The sequence below is a fragment of the Cherax quadricarinatus genome, unplaced genomic scaffold, assembly GCF_038502225.1.
Source record: "Cherax quadricarinatus isolate ZL_2023a unplaced genomic scaffold, ASM3850222v1 Contig357, whole genome shotgun sequence".
In the NCBI taxonomy this organism is placed as follows: domain Eukaryota; kingdom Metazoa; phylum Arthropoda; class Malacostraca; order Decapoda; family Parastacidae; genus Cherax; species Cherax quadricarinatus.
The window spans coordinates 163,088-183,968 of NW_027195383.1; the positions used below are offsets into that span (position 1 = coordinate 163,088).

A 20,881-nucleotide genomic window follows, 5' to 3' on the forward strand; every position below is an offset into this window, starting at 1 on the left:
GGAGGTATGAAGAGGATACAAGATAAAAGTATCATTCTCCTATCCCTGTCTTGGGGGCTTATATTAGAGAAAATGGAGTATAGTTAGTTAGTTTAATATGTTTATTATGCACCCCATACCCATCCTGTGGGCGGTAGTCAAAAGATTACAGAGGTACATAATTGGTCCAGGGACTGGACTCCAAAGTTTTGATAGCTGAGCAAGTTACAGAGGTAATGAACTCACAATTTACAAAGGTAATGAACTCACAATTTACAAAGGTAATGAACTCACAATTTACAAAGGTAATGAACTCAAGGTAAGTCTGGTCACAATCATGACAAGTTACAAAGGTATTTACAGATTACAGAGGTACGTAATGGGTCCAGGGACTGGGCCCCCAAAGTTTTGATAGCTGAACTAGGTACAAAGGCAATGAGCTCACAAGTTACAAAGGTAATGAATTCTGTAGAATGGTTACTTACGTTTATACTTTGGCTACAATCATGAACAAATTATAGAGTAATGAGCAATTCACACTTCCACACCCGGTCACAACTGTAATGAGTTATTGGTGCAAATATTGATTGTTGAGTCACACACACCACACACACACACACACACACACACACACACACACACACACACACACACACACACTTTAGTTTAATATCTTTATGCACCCCATACCCATCCTGTGGGCGGTAGTCAAAAGATTACAAAGGTACATAATGGGTCCAGTGACTGGACCCCAAAGTTATGATAGCTGAACTAGTTACAAAGGTAATGAACTCCAGGTAGATCTGGTCACTAATCATGGCAAGTTACAGAGGTAATGAATCAGCTTCACTCCTATACATGGTTACAGTCATGAACAAATTACAAAGTAATGAACCACTGATACGTCCACACCTGGTCACAATTGTAATGAGTTATAAATACAAATATTAAGTGGATCATACACCCACACTAGTGCGTGCGCGCACATACACACACGAGCACAGGGCTAACTGCGATATACACTCGTACTGCACCATAAACCTGAAACAAAAAAGTTATTTTCTTTATATAGATTATCTCACATAGCAACATGTGTAGAGAACCTAGGATAACCCAAAAAAGTCAACGTGGCTTATTTTAATACCTGGCTTGGGTTAGCCATATGTTACGTTGGTTTGTCCCTTATTACTTTGATAGTAAGGTTCTCACTACATGTTCTAGTGTGGGGTAGCTTTTACTTAATGGTCTTATTTGTCTAGGGGTAATACTTACATCATGGCTGATCATCCTGAGTGTCTCTGATACCCTTTCACCAGCCCTCTTCACAGGTTATGTAAACTACTACTATAAAAATATAACTGTATTCTCAATAGATATGTACAGAATATACAATTACAGCCTCACATTTTCAAAACAACGATCTACACACTGCATAGCTGTTCTCCCACATGGTGTATCTCAACAACTTTTGTCCTCTCTTCTTGACATAACTCTGGGCTAACCAGTGTTTTGACACACTTTAGTCACCCTGGGTATGGTGGTCACAACTTAAATTATAAAAACTCACCCCTGGAGCACACATAATGCCCCGAAAGATAGAAGAAGGACCCAGAGATCCTGCCAGGTTGAAGGCCAGCCACAGAGAGCGAGAGTCAGTGCGAGGGAGAGAGAGAAAGAGGCTAAGCTCCTCCCACCAAAACAAAAGACTGTTGCCAAGCACAATTCTCCAGTTACCACAATTCTACCACACCTTAATTTTACTTTTACAAAAGGAAATACAACTTTATAAACTACTTATTTGCCAAGCACAATTCTCCAGTTACCACAATTCTACCACACCTTAATTTTACTTTTACAAAAGGAAATACAACTTTATAAACTACTTATTTAAATTGTGTGTTTATGTGTCTATAGTATAACCTATTATATTGAGAAAAATAGGCTTGACCCAGCTGCCTCTCAGTCATAAGGTTGATCAGTCCTTCTGACATTTAGAGCAAAGTCCCCATCAATTCAATATAATTAGGTATTCCAGAGTAACTGTTACTTATAAATACATGTTGGGTCCTATAGCCCCATAACACCCCCACCTCCAGACGAAGTCTCACAAAAGCTAGCTGTGTCCCTCAGGATACGGCTAGTAAAAAGTATATTGCTTAAAGTCTGAAGGCGGTAAACAAGACTACTAGAAATGCTACATTTTCCCAGCACCATAACTACTCTTCACTTTACTGTTATTTACAAGAGATTGCAGAATTTTTTAGAAAAGCAATTTAACCATACCCATATACTCAAGTGTGTAACTATTTACAATTTTAGTGACTTTTAAACAATACACATTACAATGCAAAATTTTGCACACAATGCCCACTGTGAAAGCCCGCACCAACAGGCCTGTGCCTCTGCTACGGTAATCCAGCAAGCAACTGGTACTCCAGGGTGGCATCTTCCTGATCAGGAGACGAGAGTAGAGCCAAACCCAGAGCAGTCAGGTGTACCCCAGGCAGGAAACTTCACAAAACATGTCAAGGTGTCTCTCACTTGGTGGCCGAACCAAACAGTGAGACTTCCAGTCAACACTCACGATCCTTAACATGGTCAGGCACTTAAGCCCATCTTCCGAGGTCCCACTCCACACAGATCCTCCAAACTTATGAAGAGGAGGCTGTCATAGAACATGGAGGGGTCCAAGGGACCACAAAGGCAAATCGTCGGGCCGTTTTGTACATAGAGCACACCAAGACACAACATCACATACCTTCCTGAACGTCTCATGTTACCGAAGGTTGTCAACCACTGCCTCAACTCACATTCACGTACACCCTGACCCTCGTCACACTTTTGGCTCCGACTCAACTCCTTTACAGTCAGACGGCTGGTAGAGAGTACTCAGGCTCGCCGAGAGTTCACCACTGCAAAAACAACAAGGTCAGCACATGACAAACACTATGTACAAAGTATGCACCATGCATCTACATGAAACATCTAGAGAGAGCATCAGCAACCACATTCTCTGAGCCCTTTATATATTTAACTTTCAAATTAAAAGGCTGTAGGAACAAAGCCCATCTTAAGAGTCTTTGATTGTGGTTTCTCATTCTTTGCAAAAACCTCAGAGGGTTATGGTCACTATACACTATTACAGGATGTGGGGAAGCACTGATATAAACTTCAAATTTCTGCACAGCTAACACCAAAGCCAAAGCCTCTTTCTCTACAGTTGCATAACCACGTTGATGCTTTTTTAATTTGGCTGAATGGTAACAAACTGGCTGAAGGCTATCTCTCTCATCACCCTGCAACAACATTGCACCTACCCCTACATCACTAGCATCCACTTGTAGAGAGAAGGGGCATTCAAACTCAGGACTTTTCAAGATAGGAGCATTCCCTAATAACATTTTCACATTTTCAAAAGCCCTGTCACACTTGCTGTCCCAGTTGAATTGAACTTTGGGACTGGTCAAAGTTGTCAGTGGTGACGTTACCTGGGAGAGGTTAGGGCAGAAACGTCTGTAATAACCCACCATGCCCAGGAACCTCATCACTGCCTTCCGATTCTGTGGTCTAGGAAAATTTATAATGGCCTCCACCTTAGCATGAATTGGGGCAACTTTTCCCTGACCAACTACATATCCTAAGAATTGTACACTGGCTTGGCCAAACTCACTTTTGCTCAAATTGATGGTTAGTTTGGCTTGGGATAGACATTCAAACAACTTCTGTAATCTTACCAAGTGAGTTTCCCACTGGTTACCGAATACCACAATATCATCTAGATAGGCCCGCACACCATCCAACCCCCTTATGACAGTATTTATATGACGCTGGAAGGTGACAGGAGCATTTTTTAACCCAAAAGGAAGAACATTATATTGAAATAACCCATCTGGAGTGACGAAGGCTGAAATTTCCTTGGCTCGCTGGTTGAGGGGTATCTGATAATAACCTTTAAGTAAGTCCAGTTTGCTCACAAACTTTGCCCCTCCCACAGCATCAATCACATCATCCATACGTGGCAAAGGGTAACAGTCAGCCTTCGTTACTTCATTTACTCTGCGATAGTCAGTGCACATACGCATAGATCCATCAGGTTTGGGAACCATCAGGCATGGAGATGCCCACTGACTCTCGCTAGGCACTACAAACTGGTTTTGAAGGAGGAATTTCACTTCTTCCTCCATGTGAAGTTGTTTTGTTGGGTTCATGCGGTAAGGAGCCTGCTTTATTGGAACAGCTTCCCCGACATCCACATCATGGGGAGGCAATTTACTTACTTTGGGTACATCCCCAAACAAATCTGGAAATTTTTGGAGTAGCTGAACCAAGTCACAGGCTCCCTGTACACTGAGTCCCTTCATGTGTGCCAAGGGATTTTGCAAGATGGCTGAATTGCACAGCCTTACTTCTGTTGTTACAGGAAGTTTTTCAGTATCGTCACACTCAACTTGAATAGCGGCAACTCCTGCCCTAGAATGGTATTTTTTCAACCTGTTAATGTGCACAGTCCTTTCTGATTTGCGACGGCCAGGCATCTTAATTACATAATTGGGGCCAGACCTGCCTGTGATGACAAAGGGTCCATCAAATCGTGCAGCCAAGGCATGTCCCGGAACCGGCTCCAAAGCTAACACTTCCTCTCCAACACTGAAGGAGCGAGGGGCTGCCCTTTGGTCGTACCGCTGCTTCATGGCCCTCTGACTAGCTTTGAGATTGTCTGCTGCCATCTGTCTCGCCTGGTCCAACCGTTTCCTGAAAAAGAGAACATCTTCCGGCGGGGAAGCCTCATTTTCACCACCTAGCCAATGCTCCTTGAGAATAGTCAGTGGTCCCCTCACTGGATGACCATAGACAAGCTCGAAAGGGCTGAAACTGAGAGATTCTTGGGTGCTTTCCCGCACGGCAAACAAGAGAAAAGGGATACCCTCATCCCAATCACTAGTGTTATTCATACAATAAGCTCGCATCATTGTCTTAAGAGTTTGATGAAATCTCTCTATCACTCCCTGAGACTGAGGGTGATAGGCAGTTGAAAATTTGGGCTGTACATCTAACCCCTTTAACACATTCCTAAATAATTTCGAGGTAAAGTTAGACCCTTGATCTGTTTGTACCTCCCGAGGAAAGCCAACATGGGAAAAGAACTTCATCAAAGCCCTTAAGACCACTCGAGCGGTTATCTTGCGTAGAGGGATTGCTTCTGGGTACCTGGTAGTGGAGCAAATTATTGTTAGTAAATAATTATTTCCCATTCTGGTCCTTGGGAGTGGGCCAACGACATCCACTACCAGCTTGCTGAAGGGTTCACCTGGTGCTGAAATCGGCTGAAGGGGAACAGGTTTAATGCTTTGATTAGGTTTCCCTATAATTTGGCAGGCATGACAGGTCTTTATATAATCTCCCACCGTCTCCCACAGCCGAGGCCAGAAGAAGTGCCTGGAAACCCTGGATACTGTTTTAGCAATACCTAGGTGTCCACCTAGAGGTGTGTCATGCACTAAGCTAAGAACATGGTTTCTATAAGGCTCAGGCACCACGACCTGGTGACAAAAACTTGGCTCTCCTTCTACTGGTACTGCAACCGAAGGTGCCTTCTTCATGAGTATACCTTTCCTGAAATAGAAGCATTTATTTAAACGTAAAGATTCCTCCTCAGTCACAGCCGAGGCTCTGATCGACTTAAGTGTGTCATCACACCCCTGTGCAGCAATTAGCTGCATCATAGTAGGCCCAATCTCCCTCACACTACTACCTTGATCTCTGCACCGATTAGACTCAACTCGGGTTGTGGTATCCTTTTCTTTAGTTGACTGCAGTTCAACATCAGAAAATAGAGTTTCCAAACCTAAGTCCTCACCATCCTCATGAGAAATATAAGGATTACCCTTGGTATCCTGGTCACGAGACATACTTCGTGTGATGGCACCAACAGGAAAAAGGTCTGGCAGGGTCTCCCTAGCCTTCTTCTCCCAAACTTTGGGGCCTGGTTGCCCCCATACTAGTGGTTCTTCACTGTCTAACAGGCCCATAACATTATTCCCTAATAAGAGGTCGACCCCTTCGAAGGGAATTTCATCTGAGATACCTACAGGGAGATAGCCAACTTGGTATGCAGATTCTACCCATAATTTGTGTACTGGTGTCCTTATGGTTGAACCCGTAATACCCTTCAATAATACATCTACTCCAGTATAGGTATCCTTAGACATTGGCAACACTCCAGCACGTAGCAAGGAGTAGGTGCTACATCCATCTCTCAAGGACACTATATTCTCAACCCTACCCACATCCTTATGCAAAGCAACTGTGGACTTACTAGAAAATACCTGCATCCTGGGGTCTAGACCCAAAGGTACCTCCTCACCTTGCTTTGAAGACCAAATACAGGCAACTGGATGTGTGTCTGCAGTTAGAGTCCTCTGGGGTGGTTCCTCCCTTTCCTGATCTCGCTGCCTTGACCAGCAAAACTTTTGTGTGTGTCCAGTTTTGTTACAGTAGTAACAGGCATAGCTCTTAAAGGTATTTTTACCATTTGGTGTAGGACTGGTACTGTTTACTCGAGGACCTGAAAAATTATCTGATTGTCTAGGTAAACTTTGAGCTCCAGCTGACTTACCTTTTCTTTCTATTTTAGAGGGTGCCTCAGCCTTCATTTGTCCCTGAAAATTCTTGTCCCATTTACCTTTATGACCATAGGACTTGGAATAAGGTTTAGAACGAGTGGGGAAATTTTCAGAAGGAGCATAACTGTTTTTACTTACCAATTCCCTGCGAGCCAAGAATCGGTCACCTAGATCCAGTGCTTCGGAAAGATTATCTGGGTTTTTGTCCTCTAAATATTCTCTGAGGTCAACAGGGATTGTATTGTACAATTCCTCATGAACCATCAGATCTACTAATTTGTTATAGTCTTTATTAACTCCTTTAGAACAAACCCATTTCTTAAAAAGGAACAGTTTCTCATTCCCAAACTCAGTTAAGGTCTGCCCATCCCGAAATTTTTTATTTCTGAACTTTTGTCTATATTTCTCAGGTATCATTTGGTATGCAAGCAATACTTCCTCTTTAATCTTATCATAATCAGAAAAATTTTGCCCCTCCAGAGTCTCTACTCTCTGGAATCCTTTACCCACAAGTTGTGTGCGAACTAGGGTAGCCCACTTCTGTTTGGGCCAACCTTGCTCCAAACCAGTCTTCTCAAAGAAAGAAAAATATCTATCTGGGTCACTCTCTGTAAACTTAGGGACAAAATTTGCAGCTTTAGTTATGTTAAAGTACTGCTCAGGCTCTTGTTCTGAACCTCCTAACCTTTGACGTTCTTCCTCCTTAGCTTTCATTAAGTTCATCTGAGCCTCTAGTACTGCTAATTTAAGTCTCATTCTCTCCATTTCCATATCACCTGGAGTAGGTGATTCCTCATCTTCACTATTAACAGGCATGTTTACTGATGAATTATTACCTTCTTCCCTGAAGCCTAAAAAATCTGAAGACTCATCTTCTGACATAGTTTTATCTTTAAACACTTGCTTCCCTCTTACAGTATCAGTGGACAAAGTTCCCACAGGCACATAAAATAACACAAATTGAATGTAAACTATGCACATAGCACTTACCATAACCACAACACATGTGTTACTTAACCTTTCTCCCACCTTAGGAGAAAAACAACCTGTAAACTAATATATGAAAACAACACTTCCACTGACCCCACCTTGGTAAATCTTCTACCAGAAACATGCAACTGTTATTACCCCATACCAGCACATATAGTTCAAAGAATGTTTTGAGTTATTTTAGCAGTCAAATAACTCTCCCGGTCAAGCTCCCATGTTACGTTGGTTTGTCCCTTATTACTTTGATAGTAAGGTTCTCACTACATGTTCTAGTGTGGGGTAGCTTTTACTTAATGACCTTATTTGTCTAGGGGTAATACTTACATCATGGCTGATCATCCTGAGTGTCTCTGATACCCTTTCACCAGCCCTTTTCACAGGTTATGTAAACTACTACTATAAAAATATAACTGTATTCTCAATAGATATGTACAGAATATACAATTACAGCCTCACATTTTCAAAACAACGATCTACACACTGCATAGCTGTTCTCCCACATGGTGTATCTCAACAACTTTTGTCCTCTCTTCTTGACATAACTCTGGGCTAACCAGTGTTTTGACACACTTTAGTCACCCTGGGTATGGTGGTCACAACTTAAATTATAAAAACTCACCCCTGGAGCACACATAATGCCCCAAAAGATAGAAGAAGGACCCAGAGATCCTGCCAGGTTGAAGGCCAGCCACAGAGAGCGAGAGTCAGTGCGAGGGAGAGAGAGAAAGAGGCTAAGCTCCTCCCACCAAAACAAAAGACTGTTGCCAAGCACAATTCTCCAGTTACCACAATTCTACCACACCTTAATTTTACTTTTACAAAAGGAAATACAACTTTATAAACTACTTATTTGCCAAGCACAATTCTCCAGTTACCACAATTCTACCACATCTTAATTTTACTTTTACAAAAGGAAATACAACTTTATAAACTACTTATTTAAATTGTGTGTTTATGTGTCTATAGTATAACCTATTATATTGAGAAAAATAGGCTTGACCCAGCTGCCTCTCAGTCATAAGGTTGATCAGTCCTTCTGACATTTAGAGCAAAGTCCCCATCAATTCAATATAATTAGGTATTCCAGAGTAACTGTTACTTATAAATACATGTTGGGTCCTATAGCCCCATAACACCATTTATGATTTTTGGTAAATATTCGATTCCCAGCCATCAGTAAATGGGTACCTGGGTGTTAGTCGACTAGTGTGGGTGTTATCCAGGGACACTGACCTAATTTTCTTGAAATACTCAGCATAACAAGTGGCTTTTCTATACAGTAGTATGTCACTGATGTCAGCTAGGCCTGTATACCTTGTACATGTATGTGTAGTAAATAAAGATATTATTATTTTTATTATTATTATTATATTATTATTATTTTCTCAGTTGTTTGTTGGGTTATCTTATTCAAACTTGGGCAATGTATGATGGAAAGACACTTCTTCACGTACACCAAATATGAAAGAAATCAGACCACAAATAGCAGAGTTCACTTCTCAGCCATTAGCGGCCGCTTAGCGGTATATTTTTGTATGGTTGTTATGGTTATATTCTCATTTTTTCGGTCTCATTTGATAGAATGAAAGATATATTACAGAAATAGATATGATTTTGATTGCTTTCATGACAAAAAGTACCTTGAAATTGCTCTCACAGTAGCGAAAATGTTCTATTCTTTAGCGAAGCTCAAGAGTAAACAAATGACGTCACCGTCCAATACCTGTCCGCCTGCCAGTCTAAATTCCAGTACGGAGTCAAGAATGGATTGACATTATTTATACAATTATTACAATAATGCAGTAGTCTGCATAACAGTAAATCTTCTATTTTTTTGTGAATAAAAATTTCAAATGGTAAGCAAGAGTAATATAAGAGGGGCCTGTAGCCGTGACTAATGAACAGAGAAAATGTTATTTTAGTGTCAGGAATGTCTGCATTGTTTTTTCTGGACCCTATTTTGAAATTGGCATCTGTTGAAATTTGTGTGAAATCGGCCAAATTGTCAATTTCTGACCACTTTATTGGGTAGTTGAAATAAGTCAATGGGCGGTTTCTTGTACTCAGTTGACAGACTAGAAGTGAATAAGTTTATTCAGGTATACACAAATACAGTTACATAGATTATCATACATAGCAGTGTATGTATAGAGAACCTAGGATAACCCAGAAAAGTCAGACAAAGTGACTTATTTCCAGTAGCTGGTTTGGGCTTGCCATATATGATTTTTGGTAAATATTTTTTTTTCCTCGGTTATTTGTTGAGCTATCTCATTGAAACTTGGGCAATGTATGATGGAAAGATGCTTCTTAACGTACAACAAAAATAAAAAATATGGACGATAAATAAGGGAGTTCACTTCTCAGCCATTAGCCGCCTCTTTGCAGTATATTTTCATATGGTTTTTATGGTTGTATTGTCATTTTTTTTTGACTCATTTGATAGAATGGAAGATATATTACAGAAATAGACATGATTTTGATTGCTTTCTTGACGAAAAGTACCTTGAAATTGAGCTCAAAGTAGTGGAAATACTCAATTTTTGCCGATGTTCAATGAACTTTGTGTAAGTCAAGTTGGTTAATTTTAACCTCTTCAAGGGGGGCTCCTTGGCGTGGTGAAGAGGCTCTTGGTCTGAGGAATTAGCCCTGTCGGTCTTCTTCCTCAGACCGAACCTAATTACCCCCCATTCTCCCCTCCCCTATCCCATCCTCCCCATCCTCCCCTTTTTCCATTCCTCCTCCTCCTCCTCACCCCTCCCTTTTGCCCTTCCTCTTTTTGGCCTTCGGGATTTCTCCCACAGGCGCGCTAGTTCCTAGGTAGGGGAAAGGACACCGGGGTCCATCCCATTCCATTGAGGTTCTTGGCAGTGGCGTAGTTTGCCGTGGTATCTGGATTGCCTGGGGATGTCCCGATCCCTCTCCGGTATCCCGGAGTAGCTTGGGGTGTCTTTTGGGCGACGGGTGTATCTCTGGAAGCCACCTTTCGGATTCCAGGGGTGGTGGCCGAAGGAGGTATGCTTTGTGGCGGATATCTGGCCGCCCTCTCTTTTGTCCACCGAGGTAGCTCGGCAGATGTGAGGTTGCTATCCCGGATTGCTGGTTTACTGGCATGAAGGGTAGGGTATGGCACGGGTTCCATGCTGCATCTGCGCTACTAGCGGTGTTGAGGTCCTCTTGGGCGCGGAGGGAGATTTCCGGCCCTTTCATTCCTCCTGGGAACTATTCCTCCCCGCTCCCCCCTTTTTTTATTCTTTTTTTTATTTTTATTTTCTTTTCTTCTTTCTTTTTTTTTCTTAAAAACAAAAAGCAAAGGAGTAACCTAACCATGGCAGCCCTAGTCCATGAAACCACTACCCCCGGGCCCCTTCTTGATACCGCACCCCATTCTGACCCTGCCTTGTGTTTAGACCACTCTTCGGACACTCCTGATGCCCCTGTACCTCTTGCTGGTGCTGTTTCCTCACCCGCTTCAGGTACCGGGGCTTCGACTGACTCCTTCGATTTGTCTGAACTCCGCTCTCCTTTGACTATGCTTCCGGCTTCTCCCTCTACGGTACGGCAATTTTCGAATCGCCCACCCATTTCATGCTGGACCAACTCCGGTCCTACTCCTAAACGCCAACGTCAATCTCCTGATGATGCTCCGTCGTTACCTTCCCATTCTACTCGGAAAAGACCGACACGTCAAGCACTCCCTCTCCACGCTCAGTTTCGGACCACACAATGGACTAAATTCTTTACTTTAAGACCAACTTCTTCTTCTGCCTACCTTTCTGACCATAGTATTGCCAAAGCGCTCCTGCGTCATGTTGGCAGAGATAGTATTTCATTTCACGCTCTCAAGAGCGGTATGTGCATCGTCACTGTCCAGAATGCTACCCAAGCTCATGATCTTTCTCTCCTTTCGAATATCGATACTACTCCTATCACTATTGAAAAACATCTTTCTCTCAATTCTTGTAGTGGTACTGTCATTCTGCCCCATACCATAGTCCAACAGAATTTCCAGTCATGTGGCAATGACATTTTTGAACAGCTGGAACTCCAGGATCTCCCAATCCTCAAAGTAGACACTTATGTCCTTCCTGCCCGGGGGTGGAGACGTTACCCTTGCAATGTGGCTCGTTTAACTTTTGACAGCCGAGAACTCCCGTCCTCTGCATATGTCGCAGGACATCGGTTACAAGTTCGAAAGGTGATACCTACACCGCAACAATGTAGAAATTGCTGGCGTTTTGGTCACCCAGCGAAATATTGCAGATCTATGGCTTAATGCCTAGTCTGTGGTGCCGACGACCATTCTAATACATCTTGCAGTCAACCTCCATCTTGCCTTAATTGTAATGAAGCTCACCCTTCGTACTCCCGCCGTTGCCAGGTCTACTTAAATGAACGTGAAATCCGTTGCCTCAAAGAGGCAGAAGGTCTCCCTTATGCTATGGCAGTTACTCATCTCCGCCTCCAAGGGAGACTACCCCGTGTTTCTTATTCTCGTGTTTCCAAACGTCCCCCCACTTCTGGGGTCCCATCTTCTGCAGCCTCCTCTGTTGTTACCCCTCCCATAGCCACTACGGCATCTAATCCTTTTGCTGTCCTTGGCTCTGACGTCCCAACTACAACTCAGTCTGTTCTCACATCTTCGCGTCCTTCCTCACAAGCCCCAGTATCGACAAGACCTCGTACGACACCTAATACCAATCGCCCCTCTACTCAGAAGTCCAAAAAATCCACATTGCTCAAATCTTCTTTGCCCCTTCCTTCCCTTCTTCCACCTCCACACTTTACCTTTCCAGTCTCTGTACCTAGTTCTTCCCCTCTCTCTGGCTCTATTACAAGTGTGGAGATTCACCCTCCTCCTCGTACTATGCCTTCCACCCCCGTCCCCTCCCAAGTTTCTCCCTCTTCTGTCACCTCCCAGGTTTCTGCCTCTTCTGTCCCCCCCCACACTTCATCTCCAGTCCCTTACACTTTTCCCTCCCCCTCTACTTTGGTACAGTCCATTACTGTCCCAATCTTTACTCACCCTCCTGCTCCTATCTCCAATATGGTCTCCCATACATCTTTGAATTCAGAAACACTTGAAGCCATTTCAGAATATATTGCAGAGACTAAACCTTCAATGGACACTGATTCACTTCCTGTTCCTTCTCTTCCCTCTCCTCCATCTTCACAACCCCATTCTTCGCAACGCTCCGTTCCTTCGCTACTTGAACATCTTCCAATGCCACCACACGTTGACTTTTCTAACCCCTCTAGTCCGTAGGTGCCTTTACCTACAGATTCCTGATATTTTCTTCATCGCCAATCATGGCCTATTTACAGTGGAATATCCGCGGCCTCAGGGGTAATCGGGGTGAGCTTCAGATGTTGCTTTCCAGGTTTTTCCCTGTTGGTGCTTGCTTACAAGAACCAAAATTACACTCGGCTGTTTTCCAACCTATCTCAGGCTATAATTTATTGTATTCTTCGGATCCTTTCTCAGATGGGATCTTTAATGAAAGTGCCCTTCTTCTACGCAATGATATTCCGTACTGTCAACTGTTTGTCCATACCTCGCTGCATTACACTGCAGCCCGTATCCACTTGAATATGTGGTTTACAATATGTTCTTTATATCTCTCTCCTTCTCGAGCATTTTCTATCCCAGACTTTGCCTTTCTTGTTTCATCCTTACCACCACCACTTCTGTTACTTGGTGATTTTAATGACCACCATTTCCTCTGGGGGGGGTCTCATTGTGACTCACGTGGCATTCAGTTGGAGGCTTTTCTTGCCTCTCACCCCCTCCATGTTTTAAATACGGGTACTCCCACCCATTTTGATCCTCGTACTCATACTCTCTCTTGCATCGATCTATCAGTCTGCTCTTCCTCCACTGCACTAGACTTCACCTGGTCTGTTCTACCAGACTTACATGACAGCAATCATTTTCCGATCATTCTTACTTCTCCTTCCTATTCACCACCTTTCCGTAGCCCTCGCTGGCAATTTGATCGGGCAAATTGGGATCTTTACTCACACCTCACTGCTTTTAGTGAGGTTCCTTCTTCATCCTCCATTGATGAGCTCCTACACATCTTCTCGACATCAGTTTATAGCGCAGCTTCTCATTCTATACCCCAAACCTCAGGCAGGCATTCTCAGAAGTGCGTGCCTTGGTGGTCTCCTGCTTGTGCTCGTGCAGTACGTTTGAAACGTGCTGCATGGGGCAGGTACCGGTACAATAGAACCGCTGAGAGACTTGTTGATTTTAAGCAGAAGCGTGCGATCGTTCGCCGTGTCATCCGTGAAGCTAAATGCACTTGTTGGCGAGACTATGTTTCCACCATCACCTCTGCTTCTTCTATGAGTGCAGTCTGGAAAAAAGTGAGGAAATTGAGTGGTAAATACTCTCCTGACCCGGCTCCTGTTCTACGGGTCACTGGTGTTGATATAGCAAACCCTCTCGACGTTGCCATTGAACTTGGCACACATCTGGTCTGTATTTCCCGAGGGCTCCATCTATGCCCCTCGTTTCTTTCCTCAAAGTCTGCCAGAGAGTTAGTACCCTTGGACTTTTCTTCTCTCGGAGAAGAACAGTATAATGTGCCTTTTACACTTCAAGAACTGGAGGCAACGCTCTCAGCTTGCCGATCATCGGCAGCTGGGCCTGATGACATTCATATTCGTATGTTACAACATTTACATCGGTCAGCCCTTGTAGTCCTCTTACACCTCTTCAATCTTATTTGGGCACAAGGAGTTCTTCCCCAGCTGTGGAAATCTGCCATTGTTCTCCCTTTCCGCAAACCAGGTACTACAGGACATGATGCCTCCCACTATCGCCCCATCGCTCTTACTAGTGCAGTTTGCAAAGTGATGGAACGCCTCGTAAATCGACGTTTAATGTGGTATTTAGAGACTCACAACAGTCTCTCCGCTAGTCAATGTGGCTTTCGTAAGGGTCGTTCTACCATAGACCCCTTACTATGCTTGGATACGTATGTTCGTAATGCCTTTGAGAATAATCACTCAGTTATTGCCATATTTTTTGACCTTGAGAAGGCATATGACACAACTTGGAGGTATAATATTTTGGCCCAGGCCCTTTCCTTAGGCCTCCGAGGCAATCTACCATCCTTCCTTAAGAACTTTTTAACTGACAGACATTTCCGTGTTCGAGTCAATAATGTTCTTTCCCCGGACTTTGTCCAAGCTGAAGGTGTCCCTCAGGGATGTGTTCTAAGCACAACACTTTTTCTCCTTGCTATAAATGATTTGGCCTCTGTTCTTCCACCCAATATTTGGTCATCACTCTATGTTGATGACTTCGCTATTGCTTGTGCAGGCGCTGACTGTCACCTTATTGCAGTTTCTCTCCAGCATGCGGTCGACCGTGTTTCCACTTGGGCCACCACACATGGGTTTAAATTTTCAAGTACCAAAACTCACCAAATTACTTTCACTAGACGCTCTGTTATCTCCGATCATCCTTTGTATCTCTATGGCTCCCGTATCCCCGAACATGATACAGTCAGGTTTCTAGGCCTTCTCTTTGACCGTCGGTTAACCTGGAAACCTCACATTACCTCTCTGAAGGCAACTTGTCACAGCCGGCTAAACCTTCTTAAAACCCTTGCTTATCTTTCCTGGGGAGCTGATCGTCGAACTCTGCTTTGCCTACATTCAGCCCTCGTTTTATCGAAACTCGATTATGGTGACCAGATTTATTCCGCGGCCTCTCCTGCTACTCTCTCTAGCCTTAACTCTATCCATCACCAAGGCTTACGTTTGTGCCTTGGTGCTTTTCGCTCTTCCCCTGTTGAGAGCCTCTATACAGAAGCAAATGTTCCATCCTTGTCTGATCGCCGTGATGCCCATTGCCTTCGTTACTATGTACGCTCTCACGATCTACACAATCCTTCCATTTATAGAATGGTCACTGATATTAGTAGACATTCTTTATTCGTTCGCCGCCCCTGTTTGCTCCGTCCCTTTTCTCTTCGCCTACATTCACTCTTGTCTTCCCTTCAGTTACCACCTTTATATGTTCATGTAGCATCTCACTTTTCCCTACCCCCCTGGGAAGTTCCAGCTGTTCGGGTCTGTTCTTTCTCACTCCCTTGCTCGAAAGCTCAACTGCCTACGGTGGCTTCCCGCTCTCTTTTTCTTGATCACTTCCACTCCCATTCTCATGCCACCGCTGTGTACACAGATGGCTCTAAGTCTTCAGACGGCGTCGGATTCACAGCAGTGTTTCCGGACAGCGTCGTACGGGGGCATTTACTATCTTCAGCTAGCATTTTTACTGCTGAACTGTATGCCATTCTTGCAGCACTTATTCGTATCGCATCTATGCCTGTGTCATCATTTGTAGTAGTCTCAGACTCCCTTAGTGCTCTACAGGCTATACGAAAATTTGATACATCTCATCCCCTAGTTCTCCGTATCCAACTTTGGCTACGCCGTATCTCTACCAAACATAAAGATATTGTTTTTTGTTGGGTCCCTGGTCATGTCGACGTACAGGGCAATGAACAGGCAGACACTGCTGCGCGGTCAGCAGTACATGACCTACCAATTTCCTATCGAGGTGTTCCATTTCTGGACTATTTTGCTGCAATAGCTACCCACCTTCGCACCCGTTGGCAACAATGTTGGTCAACTCTGCTCGGTAACAAACGTCATTCTATTAAACCGAGCATAGGTTACTGGCCGTCTTCTTGTCATCAGTGCCGAGGTTGGGAGACCACTCTCTCCCGCCTTCGCATTGGCCACACTCGTCTTACTCATGGGTATCTCATGGAGAGGCACCCTGTTCCTCTCTGTGAGCAGTGTCAAGTTCCAGTATCGATTAGCCACATTCTGTTAGACTGCCCTCTCTATCAACGAGCACGCAGAATTTACCTCCAACGTCGTCTTCGTTCTACTACTCTCTCTTTACCTTCCCTTCTTGCTGATGGACCCTCCTTTAATCCTGACTCTCTCATTGACTTCTTGACAACGACTGATTTACTCCACAAACTCTGATGATACTTTTCGCACTCCCCTCAGCCCTTTCTAGTTCAGTCTCTTGCTGCCCTTTACCCTTTCACCATCCACTACCCCGCTGTTATCCGTAACCTATTACTCATCCATCTCCCTTTTGCCACCTGATGCCCTCGCTTCCTTCCTGCCCTGCAGCGCTGTATAGTCCTTGTGGCTTAGCGCTTCTTTTTTATTATAATAATAATAATGGTTAATTTTAATAAGTGTATTCTAACCTAACCACTCTGCAATCCGGCACACTACAGGTCTCAATGATGCCGGATTTGTGATGGAGTACCTGTACTATTCTCTGATCTTCTCCTACCTCACCTATCCCATTTGTGCTGGGGATCCATAACAGCAACTCACCTGAAGCCAATAATAACCCAGCAAAAAGCTGCAGTGCATATAATCACACAGTCCCCTGCTAGACATATAATCACACAGTCCCCTGCTAGACATATAATCACACAGTCCCCTGCTAGACATATAATCACACAGTCCCCTGCTAGACATATAATCACACAGTCCCCTGCTAGACATATAATCACACAGTCCCCTGCTAGACATATAATCACACAGTCCCCTGCAAGACATATAATCACACAGTCCCCTGCTAGACATATAGTCACACAGTCCCCTGCTAGACATATAATCACACAGTCCCCTGCTAGACATATAATCACACAGTCCCCTGCTAGACATATAATCACACAGTCCCCTGCAAGACATATAATCACACAGTCCCCTGCTAGACATATAATCACACAGTCCCCTGCTAGACATATAATCACACAGTCCCCTGCTAGACATATAATCACACAGTCCCCTGCTAGACATATAATCACACAGTCCCCTGCTAGACATATAATCACACAGTCCCCTGCTAGACATATAATCACACAGTCCCCTGCTAGACATATAATCACACAGTCCCCTGCTAGACATATAATCACACAGTCCCCTGCTAGACATATAATCACACAGTCCCCTGCTAGACATATAATCACACAGTCCCCTGCTAGACATATAATCACACAGTCCCCTGCTAGACAACACCCCTCCCACTCTCTCTTCAAAGACATAAATCTGCTCCTAAATAAAACATTCACTCTTACTACTGTGCAACCTACATTTACAGAACAATAAAATCTAATATGAATTCCAAACTGAAGCATTTTCCTGATAGTTGCAAAAGGACCTATAGACATAATACTAGGCACAAAAATTTCTATCTCTATGACATTACCTGAGCCTGGCTAAATTTCTTCAAAAATTCAATGTACATAAAAAGGCCCAGAAATCTCCAGAACTGCTGACTCAGCATCTTCAAAACTATGGTTAAAAAGCACCTTATCTCCCTAGCATATCTCAGCATCAGCTAAATATGTAAAAACTATAAATGAATATTCTCAATGTCATGAACATATGTAAAACATCTTAAAGAAAATATACCTACTCTGTAACCCTCCCAAACCTGTAAGTCTCACCATTACACTATATTAGTCATTTAGAATGAACTAATAGGATATTCAGTTATCTTGTATTCTTTGTAATCTCCTAAATATAACTTATTGTTATTGCCCTCTTAATCTTAAGTTAGTCTTAAATTTGCTCAAAATGCTCTGCATATACCAGGGCTTTCAGCATGTTCACCTAGTGTTATTCATTCTCTTCTGTACAACCATTGTATCATGCAGAAATAAAATATTATTATTATTATTATTATTATTATTATTATTATTATTATTATTATTATTATTATTATAAATGTAATAATTCTGAATTAGGGACCTCGGCACACTTCTGGCATGACAGCAGTTAAATGAGCGAGTCCAAATTTTTAAATTGAAGCTTATTTGCATATGACACATTATATATACAGGAATGAGTAAGACTTGAATGCATGCAGAAAGCCCATAGTTATGTAGAGCATTTTGGGCAAACTTAACCCTAACTTAATGTTATGATGGCAATAAATAATACATATATATATTTTTTAGGGACATTAAATGTATACAAATAATATTGAGTATATAATGAATGTATAAGTAGATTAAATATATCATTGTACATGATTGTAAGAAAAATTACGTGTTTTTCATTTTGAGGTAGAAAAACAAAAATATCTCTTTTCTACATCTGGCCTAATTTGTAATACACAAATAACCTGCACATAGCAGAGAGAAGCTTATAATGATGTTTCAGTCCAACCTGGACCATTTACAAGTCATATTGACACATGAAGGTGAGGGAGTCAGTATATATAAGACAGGGAGACAAGTTACACTAATGCACCTTTGTATTGATGTGACTTATAAATGATCCAAGTAGGACCATAAGCTGCTCTCTTCTATGTGCAGGTTATTTTTGAATTATTCCAGTCACAGTGTTGAGCCTCTATTTCTAATCTGTAATGCTAAAATTCACACACCAAATTTGTCACCAGGTCGACGGCAGTGTCTGGGAGAGTCTTTGGCCAGGATGGAGTTGTTTATCTTCTCAGCAGCATTGCTCCAGAACTTCAGCTTCTCTCCACCAACCTCAAAACAGATTGACTTGTCGCCGCAAAACATCCCATTCTCGCTGTTTCCAAAATATCAAGATATTGTTATTACTATCAGGAAGTAGTGTACTAAAGAAAGTTTAATATCTTTGTTATGCACCCTATAACCATCCTATGAATTGTAATCATATTTGAGTTTTAAAGCTGCTCACAATGTTTTGCATATCAAGGAGCTTTCTATTAAGTAATAATATATGCCAGTAAAGTAATAATATATGTCAGTCTGTATAATATACAGGCAGGCCCTTCTTGTACAGCAGGTTCTGGGCTACTGTTGTAAAGTGAAACATCGTATTTTTCACTTTCAAATATGTATAAAAGTCTATAACATGTTTATCTACCATATATTAAGTGAGCAGTAAATCTAGGCCTAAAATATGAATATAAAAGGACATACATTGCTTATGGGATTAATGTTAGAATTTATTTTTGTAAATGTAAGATGCACAGTAGCAAGAGTGAATGCTTGGTATAGTGAGTAGGTTTAAGTCTTTGAAGAGTTGGGGAAGAGGTTGTTGTCGAGCAGTGAACTGTGTGATCATTCTTTCTGCAGCTCTTTTGTCTAGTTATTATTCTCACGGATACTTTTTATGTTGTGTGTTGGATATGGGTGTTTAATTTCAGGTTGCTGTCAAGGTGCAGACCCCCAATTTTTCTCTCATTATGTTTAGCAATAAGAGTATTGTTAATCATTTACAGTAAACCCTCCATGTAACAGAATAATTTGGGGCTACAAATGGCAATTTCAGTGGAGAGAGAAGACATTTTTTTCCATGATTGTAACAGTGACAAACAGTTATATATTCAGTGGACTTTATCCATTGTTTCCAAAATGATTCACCCAGCAGATTTTGTACTGTATTTCCAAAGTCCGTTCTACAGAGGTCCATTATATGGAGGATTTACTGTACTTTTTATTTTTATTCTGCTTTATTTTATGCATTGTACATAAGCATATATTAACATGGAATCAAAATTGCTAGAAAATATATGGAACTGGGGAAGTTAGAACCCCACCCTCTCTATGATTTGTTTACAATCATGTTATTTTGATTTCGTGAGTCAAAATTGGTAGAGTACATTTGAGAAACCAATATATTTTACCCGAAATTTAGTAAAACTGGACTGTGTTTCTCTGCAGAGCATACTATTGTAAATAGATAGACTATTTAACAGTGCTCTAGCAAATTACTAAACATTAACTATTATTTATAGTACAGATTATTCTACAAAAATATCTCTGAAAATAAAAATATTACACTCTTGGCACTTCAATATATATTTTTACTCATAATCTGTAACCTTTACCAAGTAACCTCGGAGTGGACCTTTACACTGGTGAAACACATGTAAAGATCTTTCCAGTGAAGTAACCAGGTGTTACACATGTCTTATCGATGCACTTGTTGGTACTGAATATAGTAATGAGGGAGGAAGTTTGTCTGAGTGTCTATTAACCCTTTGACTGTTTACGCCGTATAAATACATCTTATGTACCACTGATTCTGACGTATTGATATGCATAAATTCTAGGGGCTACAAATCAAGCAGGAGAAAGCTGGTAGGCCCACATGTGAGAGAATGGGTCTCCATGGTCAGTGTGCACCACATAAAAAAAATCGGGGCGCCAGTGGTGCATTGTGGGAATGCCATTTCAGCCCTCCTTTTTCAGCATGCTTAGTGGTAAGAAATATGTGACTCCCCATCAAATCTG

General features: G+C 42.3%; 1 protein-coding gene and 1 long non-coding RNA gene across 2 annotated transcripts in view; one reads left to right on the top strand and one right to left on the bottom strand.

Moving 5' to 3' along the window:
- Window positions 1–20,442, top strand: part of LOC128698448 (cytochrome P450 2L1) — a gene marked incomplete at its 5' end in the record, with an annotated part of 178,667 nt that extends 158,225 nt beyond the window's left edge. The window contains 1 exon segment of the mRNA XM_070080367.1: window positions 19,051–20,442. Within this exon segment, the coding sequence (XP_069936468.1) occupies window positions 19,051–19,232 (182 nt within the window).
- LOC138851334 (uncharacterized) lies at window positions 1,325–3,457 on the bottom strand. Its single transcript, XR_011391163.1, has 2 exons — window positions 1,819–3,457; window positions 1,325–1,729 (listed from the first exon to the last, which is right to left on the bottom strand). It is a non-coding gene; the product is annotated as an uncharacterized lncRNA (long non-coding RNA).
- Window positions 20,443–20,881: the final 439 nt, after the last annotated feature.